Source organism: Ictidomys tridecemlineatus, chromosome X (genome assembly GCF_052094955.1).
Source record: "Ictidomys tridecemlineatus isolate mIctTri1 chromosome X, mIctTri1.hap1, whole genome shotgun sequence".
In the NCBI taxonomy this organism is placed as follows: Eukaryota; Metazoa; Chordata; class Mammalia; order Rodentia; family Sciuridae; genus Ictidomys; species Ictidomys tridecemlineatus.
In genome coordinates, this window is record NC_135493.1 from 31,199,242 (window position 1) to 31,220,462 (window position 21,221).

The window sequence follows — 21,221 nt, forward strand, 5'->3', positions numbered from 1 at the left end:
TCAACAACCACATGAGGTTAGTGGCTAAGGTATTGAATAGTCTGAGTGTAGAACATTAACATCATTGAAGAAAGTTCAATTAAAATTGTTATGTTTGTCTCCCTAATATATAAAGCAAGTATTAATGGACACGAAGGGAGAAATACAATACAATAATAGTAAGGGACTTCAATTTTCTACTTTCAACGATGGTTAGATCAACCAGACAGAAAATTAATTAGGAAATACTGGGTGTGAACTACACTTAGATCAAATGGGCCTAATATATGTAGAACATTCCATCCAACAGTAACAAAATATACATTCTTCTCATGTGCACATGGTATATTCTCCAGGACAGATCATATATTAGACTGCAGAACAAGCCCTAACAAACTTAAGAAGACCGAAATTATATTTTCAACCAAAATGGTATTAAACTAGAAATCAGTCACAGAAAGAATTGTGGGGAATTAAAAAAATATGTGGAGATTAAATAACATACTCCTGAACAAGCAGTTAGTCAAAAAAGAAACCAAAGTAGAAGTTTAAAAAATACCTTCAGACAAATGACAATGGAAAAAGGACATACCAATACTCATGGGACACAAAAAAAGCAATTCTAAGAGGGAAGTTGAGAGCAATGAACGCCACCATTAAAAGATAAAGATCTCAAATAGGTAGCTTCTTTATATTTATAACACCAAAACTCACATGGTACAGTTGATAGGAACGTCATCTTCATGGGTCATATTTGTGAGAACTCGGAAGAGTTGCATAAGAATTACAGGTAGAAACTGTATCATAACTTGGATCTCCATGGCATGCAAACACTAAAATAAGTCATTATTAGTTATGAAAACAAACAGAAATATGATATAATTTGCAAATGTGAAACAACAAAAAAGTCAAGTAATGAGAGATATCTTAACTAGAATATAAGCTCATTTAAATGTGAGCTTTCTGGGACAGGAGACTTTGATTTTTACTTAATCCACACCTCTATTTTGGCATTCAGATTTTGTTTCTTTAATATTAAATGTTTAACTGAAGATAATGAGTGTAAATGGAATAAATGGATTTTTTTTAAAAAAAAGACAACTGACTCTTGGTAATCCAACATTCAATGGTGGTTTGGTGATGTGTTTAGAAATGGTGGAGATGAGCATACTATCCCCCAGCGTTCTGTGGGTTTTACAGAAATGTGGGCCTCCAGCTATTCTGGTGAAAAGTTAAATGGACTTTAATAAAGAGCACTTCTATAAATATTTTGCTTTACACCAGCATCATCTACAAAACTGAGGTCATTTTCAATTCTAACATCCTCATAATACATTTCTCCGAAGTGCTAAGACTCTATCTCTAATAATAGGTGTTACAAATATCAAAATAAAATATGTTAAATTTCTTTTCTTTCTCCACATTTACTCTCTCACTCAACCAGCCAAAAAAAGAAATCAAACTTCACTGACCACCTTCTCCATCAATTTAATCTGAAACATAGAGATGGACAAGTCAAATCTCTGAATATAGGAAACTTGTCATTTCTCTTTCACAGTCCCCCTTCCTCTTGTTCCATCTTTCAGTTCCTACTCTCTCAATCTTTGCAAGGCTCTGTCATCTCAATGATGACCTCCCTAGACCTCTGCACATCTTCTCTTTAATCCAATGCATAGGATAGTAGAGATAGCTCCAGAAAAACATGATCACTTCATGAGTGTTTTCCTTCCTAAGCACTCTCTCAAGTATCCTTCCTGCCATTTTTTAGGACCCTCTAATCTATTACCCAAATATTCTTAATAGTTTTCCAGTAGGTCTCTGCACAGTTTCTGTTTATTCCCAATACAGCTCTCATTCACTAATTAATTTGCCTCAAATGCTGCTTATATTAGATTACAATCTGCCAAGATTTTTGATGCCTCCCCATTACCATTAGAGTGGCTCCCAACCAGGGGCCACATTGCCCTCCTCAGGAGATTTGGCAATGTCTGGAAACATTTTTGGTTGCCACAACCAGAGGGTGCTAACGATCTCTAGGGAGAAGAGGACTGGAGTTAGGCTCAACATCTTACAATGTACTGGACAGCACCCCCAAGAAAAGATTATCCTGCCCAAAATATCAAGAGGACTAAGTTTGAGAAACCATGGCCTATAGAATTAAGCTACTTAAGACCCACACTACGCTTTCTGCCTGAATGCTCATCATCCTTTACAAGGCTTAACTAGTATCTTCATTGTTCCTTGAATGTATCAAATGCTTTCCTCCTACCCTTGTGTCTTTGTTCAATTTTTAGCCAAATCCCAGCTACCCTTCCAACACTAGCTGAAATCTCCACTTCAGTGAAACTCTTCATTTCCTCATTCAACAGAGGTATACTGAATATACCTTGGATAGCCGAACCTAAGTGCATACACACGCACATGCACACACATACATTTGATACAAATAATAAACCTAAAACCCATAGCTCCTACCATTAAGCAGATGACAGTCTAAAGATGATAAAGCTATGGAATGGTAGTAATGCAACAGTGCTACATACAAGAAGTAAATGAAGGAGATATATATATATATATGCAACTGAGCTGCATAAGGCACATCAGACAAGGCTTCAGAGATAGGCAAGGCTAAAGGATGAGGAGGCTAACAAAAGGAAGAAAAGAGAGATGGGCATTCGCTGTGGAAAGGGATTACAGGTGTCCACCATCCTTGTGGCTAGGATTGCTTCTCCATAATTTATTCTATGAAATACAAATTAGATAATACCATCTTCCCTTTGTTAAAAAAAAAACCAAACCACTACAAAGAGCTGTCATGGGCCTCCCATATCTACTTGGACCCTGCCTCTTTCTCCAAATGTAGCCTTCCCCTCACTGCTTGCTATGCTCGGGATATACTGGGTTTTTTTTTTCCTTTTCTTCCAATATGCCAGTGTAAGGTGTTTGCGCCTGCTGCAATATGTTATCCCTTTACATAGCTTTATCACCTATGGTTCTCTTTCTCTTGTCAGTTTCTCTTTTCTTAATCCTAGGGATTAAACCTAGATGTGCTTTACCACTGACCTATACCTCTGGCCCTTTTTATTATGAGGCAGGTTCTTGATAAGTCATGGAGCTGGCCTTGAACTTGTCTCGACTACCAGAGTTGCCAGGATTACAGGCATGTGCCACAAGGCCAGGCTGTTATCAGTTTCTTTTCAGGTTGAAATGCTATTTCCTCATATAAGTTTTCCCTGACAACTATCTAGAATGTACTCCTGGTCATGTTAGAGCCCATTAACTGGTTCTATATTCTTCACAGCATTCATCTATATCTAAAGCTATTCATTTACTTATAATCTTTCCACCCCAACAAGAACTGGTGTATTGTCTGAACTGATCCCTGTTTTATTTCCATCACCCAGAACAACATCTGTTTCATAGTAGGTACTCAATAAACACTTGGTGAATGACTACATAAATGAATAAAATAAGGAACGAAAGGACAAGATAAAGGTGGGTTCCATCTAGTCCATACTGGCTCCTCAGTTCACTGAGCTCTCAGCACTTTTACCCAATCACACGCTTGATATTTAATCACACAGGGCTCTAGACTATTATTTGTGTTACTGACATATTGTTAGTTGGCTTTTGTATGTCTCTCTTCAGTTACATTGCGATATCTCTATGGACAATAAACCTAAGTTATTCTTCTCTGAAAGTCACACAGCATCTAGGAAACTACACAACGCACAACAGGAGCTCAACAAGTAGATATTAAATGAAGTCATGCAACAATGCCACTTATAGGGACAACAGATCACAAAGTTTGCCAGGAAGATCATGGTACTAGTCATCTCAGCTCTGAAACCAACCACCTGAATTGACTACAGGCAAGTCACCTCTGCCTGGGCTTCAGATTCCTCACCTGCAAAAAGAAATCTCTAGAATCCTTTTTAGAACTAACACTGTAGAAAATATCTTAGTTCTATTTCTGAAATTACATGGCATTTCACTCATTGCCACTAGAGGGCGAGCGTAGGTCACATAATTATCAGAAATTTCCCACCCTGAAAAACAAAACCTTGAGTATTCTTTTTCCATTTGAAGAATACCAGTATTTGAAAATGATATTCCATGCCATGATACTCTATTAAAACTTTTAAAACACTTCCCCCACTGGAAGAAAAGCCAATGACTTAAACAAACAAACCATTCACACATAGAACTGGAATACTCCTACATATAACCTGGGGTCAGGATTTGGAAGTTAGATGACTGTTATTATAATTAAGAACAACAGCAATAATTTATTGATGGTCTCCCTTCTTCTACTCTTCCATTGGTGTTTGTTTAGTAGAGGGGATGAAACCAAGGAGCACTTCACCACTGAGCCACATCACCAGCACATTTTATTTTTTTACTTTGAGACAGGGTCTTACTAAGTTGCTTAGGGCCTCACTGAGCGGCAGAAGATGGCTTTGAACATGCAATTCTCCTGCCATAGTCTCCCAATCCACAGGGATGACAGGCAAGCATTACAGTGCCTGACTAGTGTATTCTTTATATGGTAGGAAGAATGGTACTTTCAAAACCAAAGTTAAAATCATGGCACTTTACTGTTCAAACCCCTGTAAAGGCTTCCAGTCTCACTTGGAGTTAATTCAAACTCCTCACCATGGCCTATGAGGCCTTACCCAATGAGCTCCTCAGCCACCTTTCCAAGATAATGCTGTACTTGCTATTCCCAGCTCTTCCCCCAAAATCCTCAAGGCTGTCATCCTCCTTTCCTTTAGGTCTCTGTTCAAATGTTACTTTACTAGAGACATCTTCTCTGATGTCTTTACCACATGAACATTTTCTCATTCCTTGTTTCACTACACTGTTTTGGTTTTCTTTATACCACCTATGAAATGACATACACACACACACACACACACAAACACACACACACTTACTCACTTCTCCTATTTATTGTCTGTCTCCACAAGAAATTAAGCTCCTTGACAATAGGAAATTCTTTCTTTAATTATATTCCCAATGCCTGGAACACTGCTTACTCAGAGGAAGGACTCAAGGGGTGAGTGTGGCATGAATGGCTACTATACCGCAGACACTACCTCATTCAAGCCTCATAATCACCCTACTATGTATAGTGCATATGTATGGAAGGATTTTGCAGTACTAGGGACTGAATCCAAGGACAGTTCTTCCATTATGCTACACCCTTGGTTCTTTTTATTTTTTATTGTGAGACAGGGTCTCAGCAAATTTGCGCAGTGTGGTCTCAAACTTGCAATCCTCCTTCCCTGGCCTCCCAAGTTGCTGGGACTATACCATGCCTGTCTAATGTGTATATTATTGTATCTCAACGTAGACAGATGAAGAAACAAAGACTTGGAGAAGTTAAATAACTTGGCCACAGTCAATCACAGAGCTAGTGAGTGACAGATTTGGGATACAAAGTCAGTTTATGATTCCAGAATCCATACATTTTTATCTCATGCTGTACTACCTCTCTGAAAGAAATGAACCTATATGTGTCCTGAGAATGTCATGAAGCAACAGCATATGTCCAAAGGGAAATCCTGTAGTGGCTTTTACTTAAAATCAAAACTCCTCAGACTTTCCATGGCTAAACTGCTAAAGGAGCAACCCAATGAAGAAAGCAGCTGCCAGCCCAGTCCTATGATGCACATTGCAGTACTAGTGCATAGGGAATAAACACTTTGAGCTTCTCTATTCATCTGAAAAAGTATGGCATTTCTTAACTGTTCCCTATGCAACATGTGAAAAGTATGTTTGTCTCTTTAGTAGGCCATTTTCATAGTCTTTCACTCATGGACACAGGAACCATTTCACATTTTATGAAGCAAACGTGCTCACGTTTCCCCTGGCCCTTTCCCCCACAGAGTTCTCCACCTTTACTGGGAAGTCAGCCGGAAGAGAAAAGACCTGCAAAATCAATTTATACAATTGAAATCAACATTTCCATGAGATTTCCAAAACTATGGTGTCGAATTCTGGCTATAACATTTTCTTTCTAACATAGCAACTGTGCTGTCTGCTTCCAAATAGCCACTTGATGGAAAAGTACCTAATACAAAGTGTTCTCCTGAGGATCCACAGCCAAAAGTATTTTTAAGTGTCCGTCTGATTCTTTTTTCCACATCAAATGTGGCAACAGAAATTTGCAGAAAGCGGTTGTACATTTACCTTTAAATATTTAATGAGCTCCCCTGGAACTTCTTTTGAGCCTGACTGAATCAGCTGGCAATGATGGAAGAATTTGTGCACATGCAGATCCTGAAACACAGATGGAAAGAGCCATATGAAATTTGATTCATTATTCTCAAAGGCAGGCTCTCCACCTTTCTTCCCTCCTGCATCATGCAAACCTATCCATCCAGGTATTCTAATATCCAGATTCAGCAGCCATAGTTGCCAACCTATATATCCAAGTCTCGAAGGTCTCTTGACCACCTCACTAAGCAGCAAAACCAAATTAATCTGGCATATACCAAGGCACACAGAAGGACTCAATGTGTGTCCAACCAATTAAGCATTCATTCAATCCCTCTTTGGACTATGGTGTTCTATGAAGTTGGGCTACTTCTCCACTTTAATTAAATGAGCAAGAACAGGAGTCTGAACTGACAGATGAAATAAAGTGGCAGCAGGAAGTTACCAGAACAAAAGTTCTGGGTAAACTTGAATACTCAACTTTACCATGACACTTCACTAGCAAGTGAGTCCAGTTGTCCTATATGGTCTCCATACATACCGTTTTTTTTTTTTTTCTGGACAGTATGGATTATATTAGCAAGTACAAAAAAGAAATGTGTATTTTGACCTGATTCCTCTAATAATTACTGTATGCCCTTGGGGGAAGTTACCTAACCTACCTAATCCTCAGTTTCTTCACCTATAAGATGAAGATAGCTTCCACATGCCTTTCAGAGTTTTGAGAAGCTCAAATCCACTAACAGCAATAAAAGGATCTTATAATTTAGCAACAATTGTATATCCTGAGCTAGAATCATGCTATCAATGAGAAAATTTTGTGGCCTATAGGAATCTATCATCTATTTTAATCCAGAAATATATTTGAGTATTCAAATTGACACAATTCAGATGATATAACTTACTTGAGTGTAGATGGTGGACTCTAAATGGCTTTTAATCTTCAACAAAGGTTTTGCACCATCTACCCACTTGATATCTACATTTGATTGCTGAAAACAGAAAACAGACATGAATTTCTATTTTGTAGCAAGAGATAGATGAACAACATGTAACACTTTCATGCATTTCAACAATTTTCAGAAATTAATATATTAGATTCATACAATGGGATTACTAGAGAAAATAACATGCGTCTATAATAAACATAACCTAAGTCATTTTAAATTTCTAATCCATCTGGGGTGGTGGCTCAATGGTAGAGCACTTACCTAGCATGTGTGAGGCACTGGGTTCAATTCTCAGTACCATATATAAATAAATAAAAATAAAGTTCTATCAACAATTAAATTTCTAATCCTTTACAGATTGCTTTTATAAATGATAATAAAAATGAATTACTTAAATAAATGAATTTTTAAAATGACACACAAAATCTAAGGCCCAGTTTTAAAAGTTATTAGAAAAAACAGACAAAAGATACTTTATCAAACTGCTATAAACACATATTTTCCATACTTATATTTATAGTAGACCAGCACCAGCCCACAGACCATACTTTAACTCCCAAATGATCAACTATATCAACAGAATTCTGATGCAAATATTTTCCTACCCTTCTTGATTCGGCATCATTCAGATTCAAGTAGCCTGGGGGAAGATTGGCTGAAACTGGCAGCTGCTGCTCAAATGTGATGATTCTACCATCTTTCAGCAAAGGTACCCAGGCAAACCCAACTGCCAAGACAACAATAAACCATAAGAAATGAAATAGAAAATAAAATTAGCTACAGAAATGTCTAATTGCTGGGGAGCAGGGCAGGCTGGTGATGTTTCTGGGCATCTGTACGTAGGAGCCCAGGTGTTGGGCAACCTCGAACTAGGGAAGGAACAATGGGTTTGGATCATTTCTAATCCTAGCCTGGCCACTAACAAGTTATTTACTGTATTTCCTTGCCAATAAACATGAAAACAACAAAACATAGTCTCTCCATCAAAAAAGAACTGAGAGATTAGAGAGATGATATCATGAAAACACTTTAAAACTTAAAATGTGCATCAATATCAGTATCTTTACATGATGAGGGATGGTTTTGGTAGACTTTTCTGTGTTCTTTTTGTTTGTTTGTTTGTTTGTTTTTAAGGTTCGGGTTACCCTCATCTATCCTTCCACTAAGAATGCAGAGTCATACAGCTAAGACCATCTCAGACAACAGCAATATGTTCCAAAATATGATATGGCAACACCAGGGTAAGGAACAATGGAAAATTAAGGTCACAAGTGAAGGTTACATTCAATATTTATAGAAGGCAGTAAACACAAATTGTTTAGATGGACTGAGTTTTCCTGATTACAGGAGGAGGAGGTATAGTAGAAGAATATGGCCAGGCCAGTGTTTATGACCTAACACTGCTGCAGGATTTTCCCCAATTTCTACATTTCTTAACAGTTCTACCCCCAAAAGGGTGCCTTGGCTTTCCATTAGAAACCTCATCATGTTCTAGCTAAAAGAGCCAGAGCCATCTGTGTTGCTCAAGTTGAGCAGTGTCAGTATTTCCATTATAGAAATTACTCTGGTTTCAAGTGTTTATAACTCAGCTGTAAAAAAGCTTGCTCTGGATCAAGTTTTGGCAATTAAGAGAGGGTGTTGGCTGGACAGCACTTCATAAAATTATTCCTTTCCGATTCTTCAAAATTCTGCATAAGTGCATGTGCATGTGTGTGTCTGTATGTTTATACTGTGAACACAGAAGTCAACACAAATCTGGCTACAATGTTTTCACTTACGCGTTTCATTTGGCAAATGCTTTAATTCTTAAAAGACCAAAACGTTGCTTTGTCTATATAAACTAAATGGCTTTCTCAGACTCTGAAACACGCCTGAAATGCATCTTTACCAGTACAACTTCAGAAATGGTTTGTCCAGACCTTTTCTTTTATAAAAAGCAGGACAAAGTAACCTGAGCAGAAGAACCATTAGAAATGACTCTGCCATAGCTGGGCACAGTGGTGCATGCTGGTAATCCCAGTGACTTGGCAGAGTGAGGCAGGAAGATCGCAAATTCAAGGCCAGCCTCAGCAACTTAGTGAGGCCCGTCTCTAAGTAAAAAATAAAAAGTGCTAGGGATATAGCTTAATGATTAAGCAACTGCAGATTCAAAACCTGGTACCAAAAACAAAAACAAAAACAACAACAAAAAAAAAACACTAAGAAAAAAAGTGACTCTATCATCATAGTTAAACAGAAAATTTGACAAAAGAGAAAAGATTTCCAACCTTGAAAACAGGAAAATATATATTGCTTCTTTGGCAACATTTTTTTCCTCATAGAAATTTTTATCAAGATATAACTCAGATATAATTAATCCATTTAAAGCATACAAATTAATGGTTTTTTAGTGTATTTCCTGTTGAGTCTCTATCAACACTATGTAATTCTAGAGCATTCATCACCCCAAAAGGAAACTTCAGAGTCCTTAGCAGGCACTTCTCATTCCCCCTTCTCCCCATCCCTAGCAACCATGAATCCACTTTCTGTCTCTATAAGATTGCTTAGGTAACATTTTTACACTGTAAATTAATCAGATCGTTGTCAAGTGTATCCCTTAGTCAAAACTAATATAGAGCACTTGGAAGCTCAAAGGAAGCTGAAGCATGCCATCTGGCTCAAAGGTAGGAAGCCACTTAAAGGGTGAACAGTTAAAACTAATGAGTGGCACATAGAATAACCATCTCATGCTTCATTGAATATCTTGCCCACTTCTATCTAGGACTTGGCAAAAGAAGCAGAAATTTATCATTCAGGAGATATATATTCTCACGGGTTCTCATTGTCCTACTAGTTTTCTTCTCAATTCTCAAGGTCCCTACCCTGAATTAACTTCAATTTCTATGGGGATGAAGAGTAGGATTATACTAACCATAAAGGGAGCTCTCTAACATTCAGCCCTGCTGCCTGCTGGGCATCACTCAGCTGATTCCCTAATACCTCAAACTCGCCATGAGTTCCAAACCTACCATGCCTGGCCACAATTCTGCCAATGGCATTACTTTCTTTCCAATCACCCAACTTTAAAACTTCACAGTTTACTTTGAATTATCTTGTCAGTCATTTGCTAGGTCCAATATACAGTCTTCCCCTCAGAATCCACAAACTGCTTCCAGGACCCCTCATGGATATCCAAATCCCTAGATGCTCAAGTCTCTTATATTTAATGGCACAGTATTTGCTTATAACCACACATATCCTCCAGTATACTTTAAGTCATTTTTTGATTACTTGTCATGCCTGATATAATATAAATGCTATGTAAATAGATGTTTGCATTGTTTAGGAGTGACAAGGGAAAAAAAATCACGTATGCAGTATAGCTGCAATTGTTGAAAAAACGATTTTCAATGCATGGTTCCTTGAATGTTCCATAGATGTAAAACCCCCAAATACTGAGGGCACTTATACTTTTTCTGTAATTCCCTTTTTCTCTGCCTTTCTGAAGCTGTCATAACGTGGCCCTCAGCCTTTCCTGGACATTTGAAATAGCTCCCTTACTTGTCTATCCTTCCTTTTTTCTGCTCCAACTCACCTTGCCCTTTATTTTCCTGTCTGATTCATTTTTGCCCAAAACAGCTCTTCCTAGTATTTATAACTCTTCTGTAGTTCCAGATTGGTGACAGAATCAAAACAAATCCACTGGCTGGCATTTGAGACTTTCCATAATCTGATGCCTCTTCTTCAACTTCACATCCTGTGACCCACACCCAGCATGCTGAACTCTTGACTCAGTGAACTACTTGTGGGTCTCTGTCCATATTCCTCAGTATTATGACCCTTTACAAGCTGTTCCTTCATCCCAGATCCCCTACCTTCTTGCCATAACTGCTTTCTCAAGATCTACCTTGTGCCAAGGATGGTGGTACATGCCTGTAATCCCAGTAACTTGGGGGACTTAGTGAGCCTCAGCAACTTAGCAAGACCCTAACTCAAAAATAAATAAATAGGTGGATAGAGAAATAAATTTAAAAAAGAGGGCTGTGGATGTGGCTCAATGGTAAAGTGGCTGTGTTCAATCCCCAATACCAATATATATATATATATATATATATATATATATATATATATATATATACACTTATCCTGTAATACCATCCTCTCCTCCTGGAAGCCTTCTGTGATTCCCAGACACCTTTCCCTCCACCCATAGAATAATTTTGATAATCACCACTTTCTACATTGTATTATAATTGCCCACATAGGACTCATTTCCCCTCTGAGATTATATGTCCACTGAACATCAGATCTATGGTGGATGCTTCACTGTATTCCCATAATACCTACTACAACTTCTTGCACATAATAAATATACAGAAATGTTTGCTAAATAAATGTTTGATCCACGCTGGCCTGATCTGCATCCCAGGGAACACAGATGTTCATAAAGTGGGTATGACATGAGCTGTGTTCACAGGCCTCCTATGCGCTCCCAAGGTTGCTTCCCATGGTTTATCTGAAGCTTTGCTGAAATAGGACCAGGACTGGGACTTTGTTACTAAAGCTTATTCAACTTCATTAAATCTGTTCTTTTCTCATTAGAAGCAGGCAGCCCCCAACCTCCCTCCAGCACACAGATGTCCCTGGCTCTGGGCGCACTTCCCTCTTCCTCAGTAAGTAGAAATGGAAAATTCCGGTTGCTGGGCAATTTGACGTAAAAGAAATGATAATACCCTGTGACAATATGTGTTTTTCTTTAATAATAACAATTTTATGTTTCTTATAGTAGTTTAAGCATAGTGCAGATTATTTGGAAAATGATATTTGGAACAAATGATAACAAAATGAATGTATAGTTCATCTTTTGTCAGTGAACTTTTTTTTAGAGAAGCATTTTGCTATGTTGCCTAGGCTGGCTTCAAAGTCCTGGGCTCAAGTAATCATCTTACTTCAGATTCCTAGTAAGTTGAGACTATAGGCACACACCCCTATATCCAGCTTACCCCAAAAAACTTTTCTAATTCAGAAATGTACTTTTTTGTAAAGGGTATAAATGTTCTGCAGCTTTATAAAAAGTAGTTATATCCTATTTCAAATAGTTATAAAAAGAGATATTTAAAGAATACATAATTCTGGGTTTGATCCCCAGTACTACATAAAATAAAAGATAAACAACACAGGTACCTGGAGTTTCAACTGTGTCCTGCTTTTTAGTTGTTCCCTTTGTGTTGATTTCACAACTTACATGATAAAAAGTGAAAAGCAAATGATGTTTTTGATGCAGGTAAATGGGTAGCTCGATTTTAATCTGAAATGACAGCAAAATTACACATGGCGTTTTGTTTTGTTTTGTTTCATTTCAATTATCAAGCTGGACTGTCAGACATTTAGTTCAGTTTCATCACACTGTTCCAAAATACTTCCTAAATGACAGATCAAGCGGCCAAGTAGTAGATATCATTTAAATATATTCCAAATGCTTTTCTGGTCACTTTCGGTTTCATGACAATATTCTCCTGGCTTGTGAGGGCTGATTTAGTAATTTGGATTCTCCTGGATTCGATTTTGAAGTAGAATTTTCTGAAATGCTAGATGAAATTACATGCATGTATGAATATGCCACAATGAACCCACTGTTCTGTATAATTAATATACACCAATAAAAATTAAAATGAACAAACAAGAAAAACACCACATCCTCACAGTCCAGGGACAGTGGGTAACCCAATCAGAGTCAATGTATACTGAATCTGAAAGGCTACTTTTCTTAAGTTGTTGTTTACTGCATGAAAAAATATATATTTACCTTTACAAATAAATGTGCAAAAAGTCACTACAGCCGTATGGTATCCACAAATTAGAGCTTTTATAAATTTCTCTAGACGAAAAACACAGCTCTATTCTTAGACATAAAAATTATCTCTTATGATTCATGAATTTAGTTAAAAATTAATGCATATAATAAAGTATCTCAAGCAATTTTCTAATCAGAAACCAACTTAATGCTTAGAATGTCTCCTGCAAGTATGTAAGAGACATTACAGACCACAGATTTGATTTAGTGTACATGCCTTTAGCCATTTCCCCCTCTCTTGCATGTGCACGCATGCACTCTCTCTCTGTCAATATAGTGAATGACTGAAAAGTCTGTTCATTTTAGGAATACTAAAAGCAACGTGGATTACTTGCTATATGGTCTAGTTTTCTGCAGTGACCAGTCTTGGTTATAGAAATGCACACAAGGCACGGTTTTTTTGGTGTTATAACTATGGTCTGTTGTAGGTATATTTTACTACAGAACATGCCTATTCACGGCATCCAGACCATCTGGGTATCTAATGCTCTACTGCACATAAATATGGATATATTCCCTCCCTGGGTGGAAAAAATGCAAAGTGCCACTATCCCCCTCCCCACCCTCAAACTGAGAAAGGAATGAGTGAGGCCTATGGCTGGGGTATAAGGCCTCCATACAACAGCAGGTGGACCTGGAGAAATCAGGAGGGCACAGGGGATGGTCTCAGACCAAGCCAAGAATGAAGACATGAGAAACAGAAACAGCAGAGCATCTGGCCTGTATGTTCATTCAGGTTCCATGGAAGCATGTAGGAAGCAAAAGCAATCTACAGATCTGAATAAATAGCTACATATAAGCTAGGAGAGGCTAGACAGTGACCTGCTGGAAGTACAGAAATATAGAGATGGAGAAGTAGAGAGAAGGAAAAGAGAGATGGAGACAGGGTGAGAGAGAAACTCAGGAAGGAGCACAGAGACCAGGAGAAGAGACCACCCCACTCTCCTTTATCTGCTTTTCACTGAGTTATGTAGGGCAGCCAGGGAGATTCTGTTGGCCCGTGTGTGTGACACTGTCTCCCAAATTTTTTCAATGACAGACTGGCTACATCCTACTACATAAAACTAGAAGGGAAAGAGCTAGAGGCTTTTCAGAAATTTTCTTCTGAATTTCTCATTTTAAAGTCAAGAAAGTGAAGACTCAAAAAGGGGAAGTTAATTAGCGTCACAGAGCCAGTGCTATCAAAGCAAGGAGGGCTAAATCCTAGCTCCAGACTGATATTTGTTTTCTACCATGTTATCTCAAATCACAGAAGCCCTTAAATTTAGGACAAATCTGTCACTGTAATCAGAGTGTACCAAGCAGAAGATGTCCTTCATTTTGATGTGACATTATTATCTGTTTTCATGGAACAAAACATTCAGGGATTGCAAGTACAGATGAAAAGACGGAAATAATTTGAAGAGGAAAAAGAATAGAAACCAGTGCATTTTAAAAATAGCAGAATGATATGTTTTTACCTCATCATAGAATTCTGGATTTTGGTTGTGGTGTGAGACAACAGCATAAGCATTTGTGGTAAAAACAGACCCTGCAGGTTTTCCATAAATACACTGAAAAAGAAGGAAACAGAATCACCATTCCAAATGCCGGTCTTTAAATGTGATGCTATAGAACCACATACAGTTAGAGGCATCTGTGAGCACAGGGCCATGGCCAAGCCCATGCAGCTCTCACCATGAGCCTGTAAGCTCCAAATCATTCACAGTCATTCATGACACCACCTCAGCTAATGCCTGTAGGATGCTTTTGAACTTCTGGCCATCAAAGAAATGCAATTCCAAATTAGTTAATGGTAAGAAGCAGAACATTTTTTATCATCTGGAAGACCAGGCCTATAAAGCTTACTCCTCTCATGCCACTTGGGTATCTTAACATGAGAGGCACCCCTTCTGCCAGTCAGCAACATTTTTTGGATGCTTACTGCACAGTGGGCAAGGAGAAGAGCTTTTAAAAAAGAAATAAAAGCTAGCAGAAGCATTTATAGGCTAAATGAATTAAAAAATGAATGTCTATTAAGCTACACTGAAGCTTACTGTTAACATTTTAAAATATGGCACTTTTAAAAATCATTGCCTTTCTGTTATACTGATAAAATAAATGTAAAGTTTTCTATGGTTCCAGGGAATGATCAGATTTCATTTCTAATGTGAGTTTTTCACTTCCACTGGTCTTTAATAAGCTCAAGGATGAATATGGAGTCAGCATGCCAAAGAACTAATTGCCTTACTCTGTTACTTCAGATTGAGCCTCTAGGCCAGCTATGAAATAAAATTGAGACTCCATATGAGTGCATATCCAACTCTCCTTAAATATAGTTATGAAGGCAATTTTCAAGAACTGCTGAGAAGTAACCTAAGAATCTCTAAGTATACAAAATGATATTGCTTAGAAAGAAAAGAACAGTTGTTATCGACTCTACTAAAGGGAGAACCAGAGAAAATACACTGCATTTGAATCAGGCAATCTTTAAGTTTCTCTGTAAAAAAAAAAATCTCTTTTCAAAGGGAGAGGCTATGAAACATAAGATGAATTAGTTTAGGGAATTCCAGCCTCTTTCCCCAGGGATTTGAATATAAGGCCATCCATCTGTCTGATTTAGGCTCAAGCTAGAGAAGTAGGGAACAAGATAAACACTTTGTGATGTTGACATATTCTCTTGACTTCTCTTTCAGGTCTCTGATTAATGGACTAAAGAGTAAAAAGTCCAAACCAGCTATAAAGAGGGAAAATGTAAAAGAACTGTGATATGACAGTTTTTTTTAAGTATTTAAGAATCACCATATCACATAATATTGAGATTCTGCTTTTTAGAGATTACAAGTCCAAGTTTGGAGGCACCATTTGGCTAGTCATGGAGTAGAAGTTATATCTCACATCAAAGTAGTCATGCTGTGCTTCTGTCAGCTCAAAAAGCCTGTTCAGATTTCAAGGAGAAAGGAGTTTATGATTCCCTGATGGTACTATTATAAACTATCCTAAGAAAATGACCTTGTGTAGAAGCATCAAAGCAATGGCAAAACTTGGTATGTGGGCTGGGGTTATAGCTCAGTGATAAAGCATTTGTTTAGCATGCATGAGGCCCTGAGTTCTATCACCAGCACTGCCAATAACAAACACAAAAGCAAAATAAAACTGATACGAAAAAGCTTACTTTATGTGTGTGCATGCTGGGAACTGAACCCAGGGCCTCACACATGCTAGGCAAGCACTCTACCCCTGAGCCATAACCCCAGCCCAGGCTTATCCATTTTTACAGCTACATATGCTCTCCTTTCATTTTGTTATATATTAACATTTAATCTAACCCTTGTAGTTAACTTTGTCACCATAGTACATTTTCTTTTTGATGTTTAGACAAATTAAATTTGAAACATGACACTACCAAGTCCACAAATCTCCATCTCTTCTACCTCTACCCAAAACACATGTTTATCAGTATCAGAAACAAACCTTTAGCCCACAAGCATCACTGTCATCCGAATCCCGGAATTCCACACAGACTGCAATGTTTCTTGCCTAAAATGATTAATCATTGAAAATGAGTCAGAATGAAAAGAATCTAACATTTTATACTCCAGAAATGTATAGTTTACACTGCTTACCTTGGCAAATGTTTTCTGGCTATCATATTTTAACTGCAGAGGATAGACATACAGATGGTTTTTGTAAATAGTAAATGGATAACAATATTTTGTCATTTCGGGAACAAACTCTTCAACCTCCACAGTAATATTTTGACAATTCTTTTCAAAAGGCTTCAGGGGCACATATGAAGAAGTAATACAGTCTATAGCAGGAAAAAATAAACAGGCAAATAGTACACAGTTTAACAACATTAACACATTCATGATTTCACAAAAATACATGTGGATTATGTTCTGAAAAATTAACTTGGCTTAAAAATAGAATTCTTAGTAAGTGACAAAAAGTTAAACAACCACTTAAAAAACCAAAAGAACACAGTGGAGGGGCTCGGATTGTGGCTCAGCAGTAGAGCGATTGCCTAGCACATGCAAGGCCCTGGGTTCAATCCTCGGCACCACATAAAAATAAAGAGATAAATAAAATAAAGATACTGTGTCCAATTACAACTAAAAATAAATATTTTTAAAAAAGACACAATGGAGTAGTAGCCTGATGCTAATTTTTGTGGAACCCTTCACACCAGACATGAATTGCTGTTTCATTCTCAATGTTGAGTGATTTGCCAAATATAACACATCATAATTTTCACAAATTTAAACTCTGCAAAGAAATCCATTACATTTTCCCTCCTGTGGCTGCAATTTAGCTTTCACTGCAAATTTTTATTGGTATCAGGGAAAGAAATAAGAGTAAATTTATACTTCCAATTAGCTCATGGCAAGTCACTTTTAAAAAGTTAACTTGGTGCAGGTGCAAATTTTCACAAAGAAATAATGGAAGCTTTTTGAAACTACAGATCTTACGATGTGTTACCAATAATAAATTCAATACTCTCAAATATGAAAAGTACAAAGCCTCAGCCAGAGAAGTTTAGTAGCATATGTTATTGAAGCAGCCACTGCAATAAAGGTTATCCATATACTTAGGGGCTATAAGATTGCTAGTCCTTCCTGCAGAGTGACACTGAAGGAGAAGGAAGATCCAGTACAAGCTAGACCTGAACACACAGTAATTTTTGTTGAATATTTGTTTCTGATTATTGAAGCAATATATTTTTTTAATATTTATTCTTAAGTTTTTTTTAGGTGGATACAATATCTTTATTTTACATTTATGTGGTGCTGAGGATAGAACGCAGCACCCAGCACATGCTAGGCGAGAGCTCCACCACTGAGCCACAACCCCAGCCCCTGAAGCAATACATATTTACAATAGAACCTGGAGGTATAAAGAAACACAGTAACCATTAGGCATTCCACTACCCAGAGACAACTCCTATTACCATTTTGGTGTATTTTCTTTTAATCTGCTTTCAATGTATATGTTTTTTTAATATTTATTTTTTAGTTTGACACAATACCTTTATTTTATTTATTTATTTTCATGTGGTGCTGAGGATCAAACCCAGGGCCTTGCACATGCTAGGCAAGCACTCTACCACTGAGCCACAACTCCAGCCCCTCTATGTATGCTTTATATACTAAAATAAAAATTCTACTTATATATAGAACTTAATCCCATAGGATACAGTGGTGTATACCTGTAAGCCCAGGAACTCAGAAAGCTAAGACAGGAGGATCACTTCAAGTTGGAGGCCAGCCTGGGCAACTTTGTGAGACCCTAACTCAAAATAAAAATAAAATAAAAGATCTGAGGGCATAGTCCTGTGCTAAAGTGCCACTGAGTTCAATCTCTAGTACCACACGCTCAAAAAAAATTTTTTTTTATTTTTTTGGTATTTCATCTGATGTCTTATTCCACAAATTGGAAGCATCATAATTTGTGGCTGCATGAAGTTACATGGTATTTGTATACCACACTTGCCTTAAGCACACTGACAGTGTTGGATGTGCAATGTTTGCAATTTCCTGTTAATATAAATAACACTGCAAATAATCTATATGCATACACTTCTGTCTATATTTAAAAGTATTTCTTTAGGAAAGAATGCATTGCACTTCAGGAGTTTTAAAACGTAAGTTAGAGATTCCCTCTCCCACTTTTCTTTTCCTTCTTTTCTAGCTTCTGTATAAAGAAAACACACACACACGCACACACACACACACACACACACACACGTGTGCAAAGTTAAGTTGGATGTCACTCCCCAGCTTACAATCTATTAGTGACTTCTCATTGCACTTAAAATACAACTTTTTGTATTTTAAGGGTTTTTTGTATTTTAAGGGTTTATTTTTGTATTTTGGGGGTTGTGGCTCAGTGGTAGGGTGCTCGCCTAGCACATGTGAGACACTAGGTTTGATCCTCAACACCACATAAAATAAATAAATAAAATAAAGGTATTGGGTCTATCTACAACTAAAAAAGTTTTTCTTAAAAAATACAACTTTGAAGATGTTACTGTGGTCTATACAATTCTCTATGTGACTCAAGCCTTCCTACTTCACTTCCTGTCTCCTCATTCCCATAACACACTATACCAGAGCCATACTGGCTTCCTTTCTCCTCATACAAGCTAAACTTGCTCCCACCTCAAGTTCTTTACAATATACACAGTGCCCTCGGTCTGGAACATACGGTCCCAAACATCACATGTGGGATCTTCCTCCCTCTTCTGTTCCTGAGCTTAATGGATGGTTTCCCCAGATGCCCTGTTTAAAGCAGTCTGTCCAGTCCATCCCAGCTGGGTGCAGTAGCACACACAACTATAATCTCAGTGGCTCAGGAGGCTGAGGCAGGAAGATTGCAAGTTCAAAGCCAGCCTCAGCAATTTAGCCAGGCCCTAAGCAACTTAGCAAGACCCTGTCTGGAAATAAAGAATAAAAAGGACTGGGGATGTGGCTAGGTGGTTAACTACCCCCTGGGTCAAATCCCTAGTACCCCCCACAAAAAAGTCTACCCCAAACATAGCCTAAATTATTCACTTATTTATCTGTATGTTTACTATCTGTTGTTCCATCTAGACTTTAAATTCCATAAATTTAAAGCACATAGTAGTATGTCCTCAAATGTTTAATCAACAATGATGCAATAAGTAAATTATATTTAGTAAGTTATCATTATTATAAGTAAAATAATGTTTTGTTATTAGTGAATAAATGGATATAGAATCTTGAAACTGGAATAATGTCTTAATTACAGACACCTATGTATATTTTTTGCACATGATAGGTAATAGTGCTTGGCCAAAATCTAATGAGAATTAGATAGTTTCGTGTTCTTTAATTTTTTTGTGTTGGGGATCAAACCCAGGGCCTCACTATTGCTAAGCTACACTCCTAGACAAATAACTTCATTTAAAACATTTTGGAAATTTGATTGATGAGCTAAAGAATCTTAATTTGTATTACTGGCATTATTATTAAGACAAAATATTTTCAAATATTTCCTACCCAATTCATTTTATTTCCTACAAATCATCTTTTGTCTGTCCTAGAATCTTAGATTCTAGTACTGAGTCAAGAAATTCTTCTCCCTTTTGATCTCACACTTGCTGACAGAGGTAGAAACTTATACAATGTAAAATGCATCAGAAACAAATGAGGGCATACTGATAACATCATATATTTTATAGAAAACATATGATAAAGATCAACTCAGTTTCTCATCTGTAACTATTCACCATGCATACTGGGTTGAATAGTCCCCCCCCCCCAAATTCATGTCAACCTGGAACCTCAGATTGTGACTTTAGATGGAAATATATACATATAATTAGTTTAGATGAGGTCATACTAGATGAGGGTGGAATCTAAATATAATGACTAGTGTCTCTATAGGAAAAGGAACCAATGAAAACCAAAGGGAAGAAGGCCATGTGAAGACAAAATAAACAAAAATGTAGCTATGAGCTAAGCAATGCCAAGGACAGCCAGGAGCTTCCAGAAGCTAAAAAGACTCAAGGGATGATTTTTCCCTAGAGCATTCAGAGGTAGCACAGCCCTGCTAACATCTTGATTTCAGCCTTGTGAGAGAATAAATTTCTGTTGTCTTAAATATCACAATTTAAAATACTTTGCTATGGTACCTTTAGGAAACTAATATACCATGCAAACCTCAGGAAAAAAAGTATTTTTAAAAAACCCTAAGATTCAAACATAACCTTTAATTGTGCTAATAAACAAGGAGAGTAATGAATTACAGTAGATGGGGTAGAGAGAGAAGATGGGAGGGAAGGGGAGGGGGGATAGTAGGGGATAGGAAAGGTAGCAGAATACAACAATTACTAATTGGGCATTATGTAAAATTGTGGATGTGTAACCGACGTGATTCTGCAATCTGCATTTGGGGTAAAATTGGGAGTTCATAACCCACTTCAATCTAATGTATGAAATATGATATGTCAAGAGCTTTGTAATGTTTTGAACAACCAATAAAAAAAATTGTAAAAAAAAATTATGCTTTAATTAATTTGCAATACATTCTTACTTGATAAATCCATAGGAACACATTCCACTGTGATATTTAACTGCCCAGGAATGATCTGCAATTTGGTCTTTTCTGGCCTAGGTATAAAGAAAGAATTTTTTAGCATTTAAATTATGATGATTAAATGTATTGGTTACCCTATATCCAAATTTCATTCTTTAGGAATTCAGTTCTAACAATACATGACTCACATTCATCAT

The 21,221-nt window shown here is 37.3% G+C and overlaps 1 protein-coding gene across 3 annotated transcripts in view; it reads right to left on the reverse strand.

The window, feature by feature from the left end:
- Dock11 (dedicator of cytokinesis 11) overlaps window positions 1-21,221 on the reverse strand; it is a 186,028-nt gene that overhangs the window by 77,244 nt on the left and 87,563 nt on the right. For all 3 annotated transcript variants that reach the window (XM_013356047.4, XM_021722391.3, XM_021722393.3), the window contains exons 16-24: window positions 21,022-21,098; window positions 16,590-16,774; window positions 16,438-16,503; window positions 14,445-14,537; window positions 12,315-12,438; window positions 7,757-7,878; window positions 7,107-7,193; window positions 6,175-6,264; window positions 694-812 (exon numbers count right to left, since the gene is read on the reverse strand). In XM_013356047.4, coding sequence (XP_013211501.3) covers window positions 694-812; window positions 6,175-6,264; window positions 7,107-7,193; window positions 7,757-7,878; window positions 12,315-12,438; window positions 14,445-14,537; window positions 16,438-16,503; window positions 16,590-16,774; window positions 21,022-21,098 — 963 coding nt within the window. The remainder of the gene's footprint in view (window positions 1-693; window positions 813-6,174; window positions 6,265-7,106; window positions 7,194-7,756; window positions 7,879-12,314; window positions 12,439-14,444; window positions 14,538-16,437; window positions 16,504-16,589; window positions 16,775-21,021; window positions 21,099-21,221) is intronic.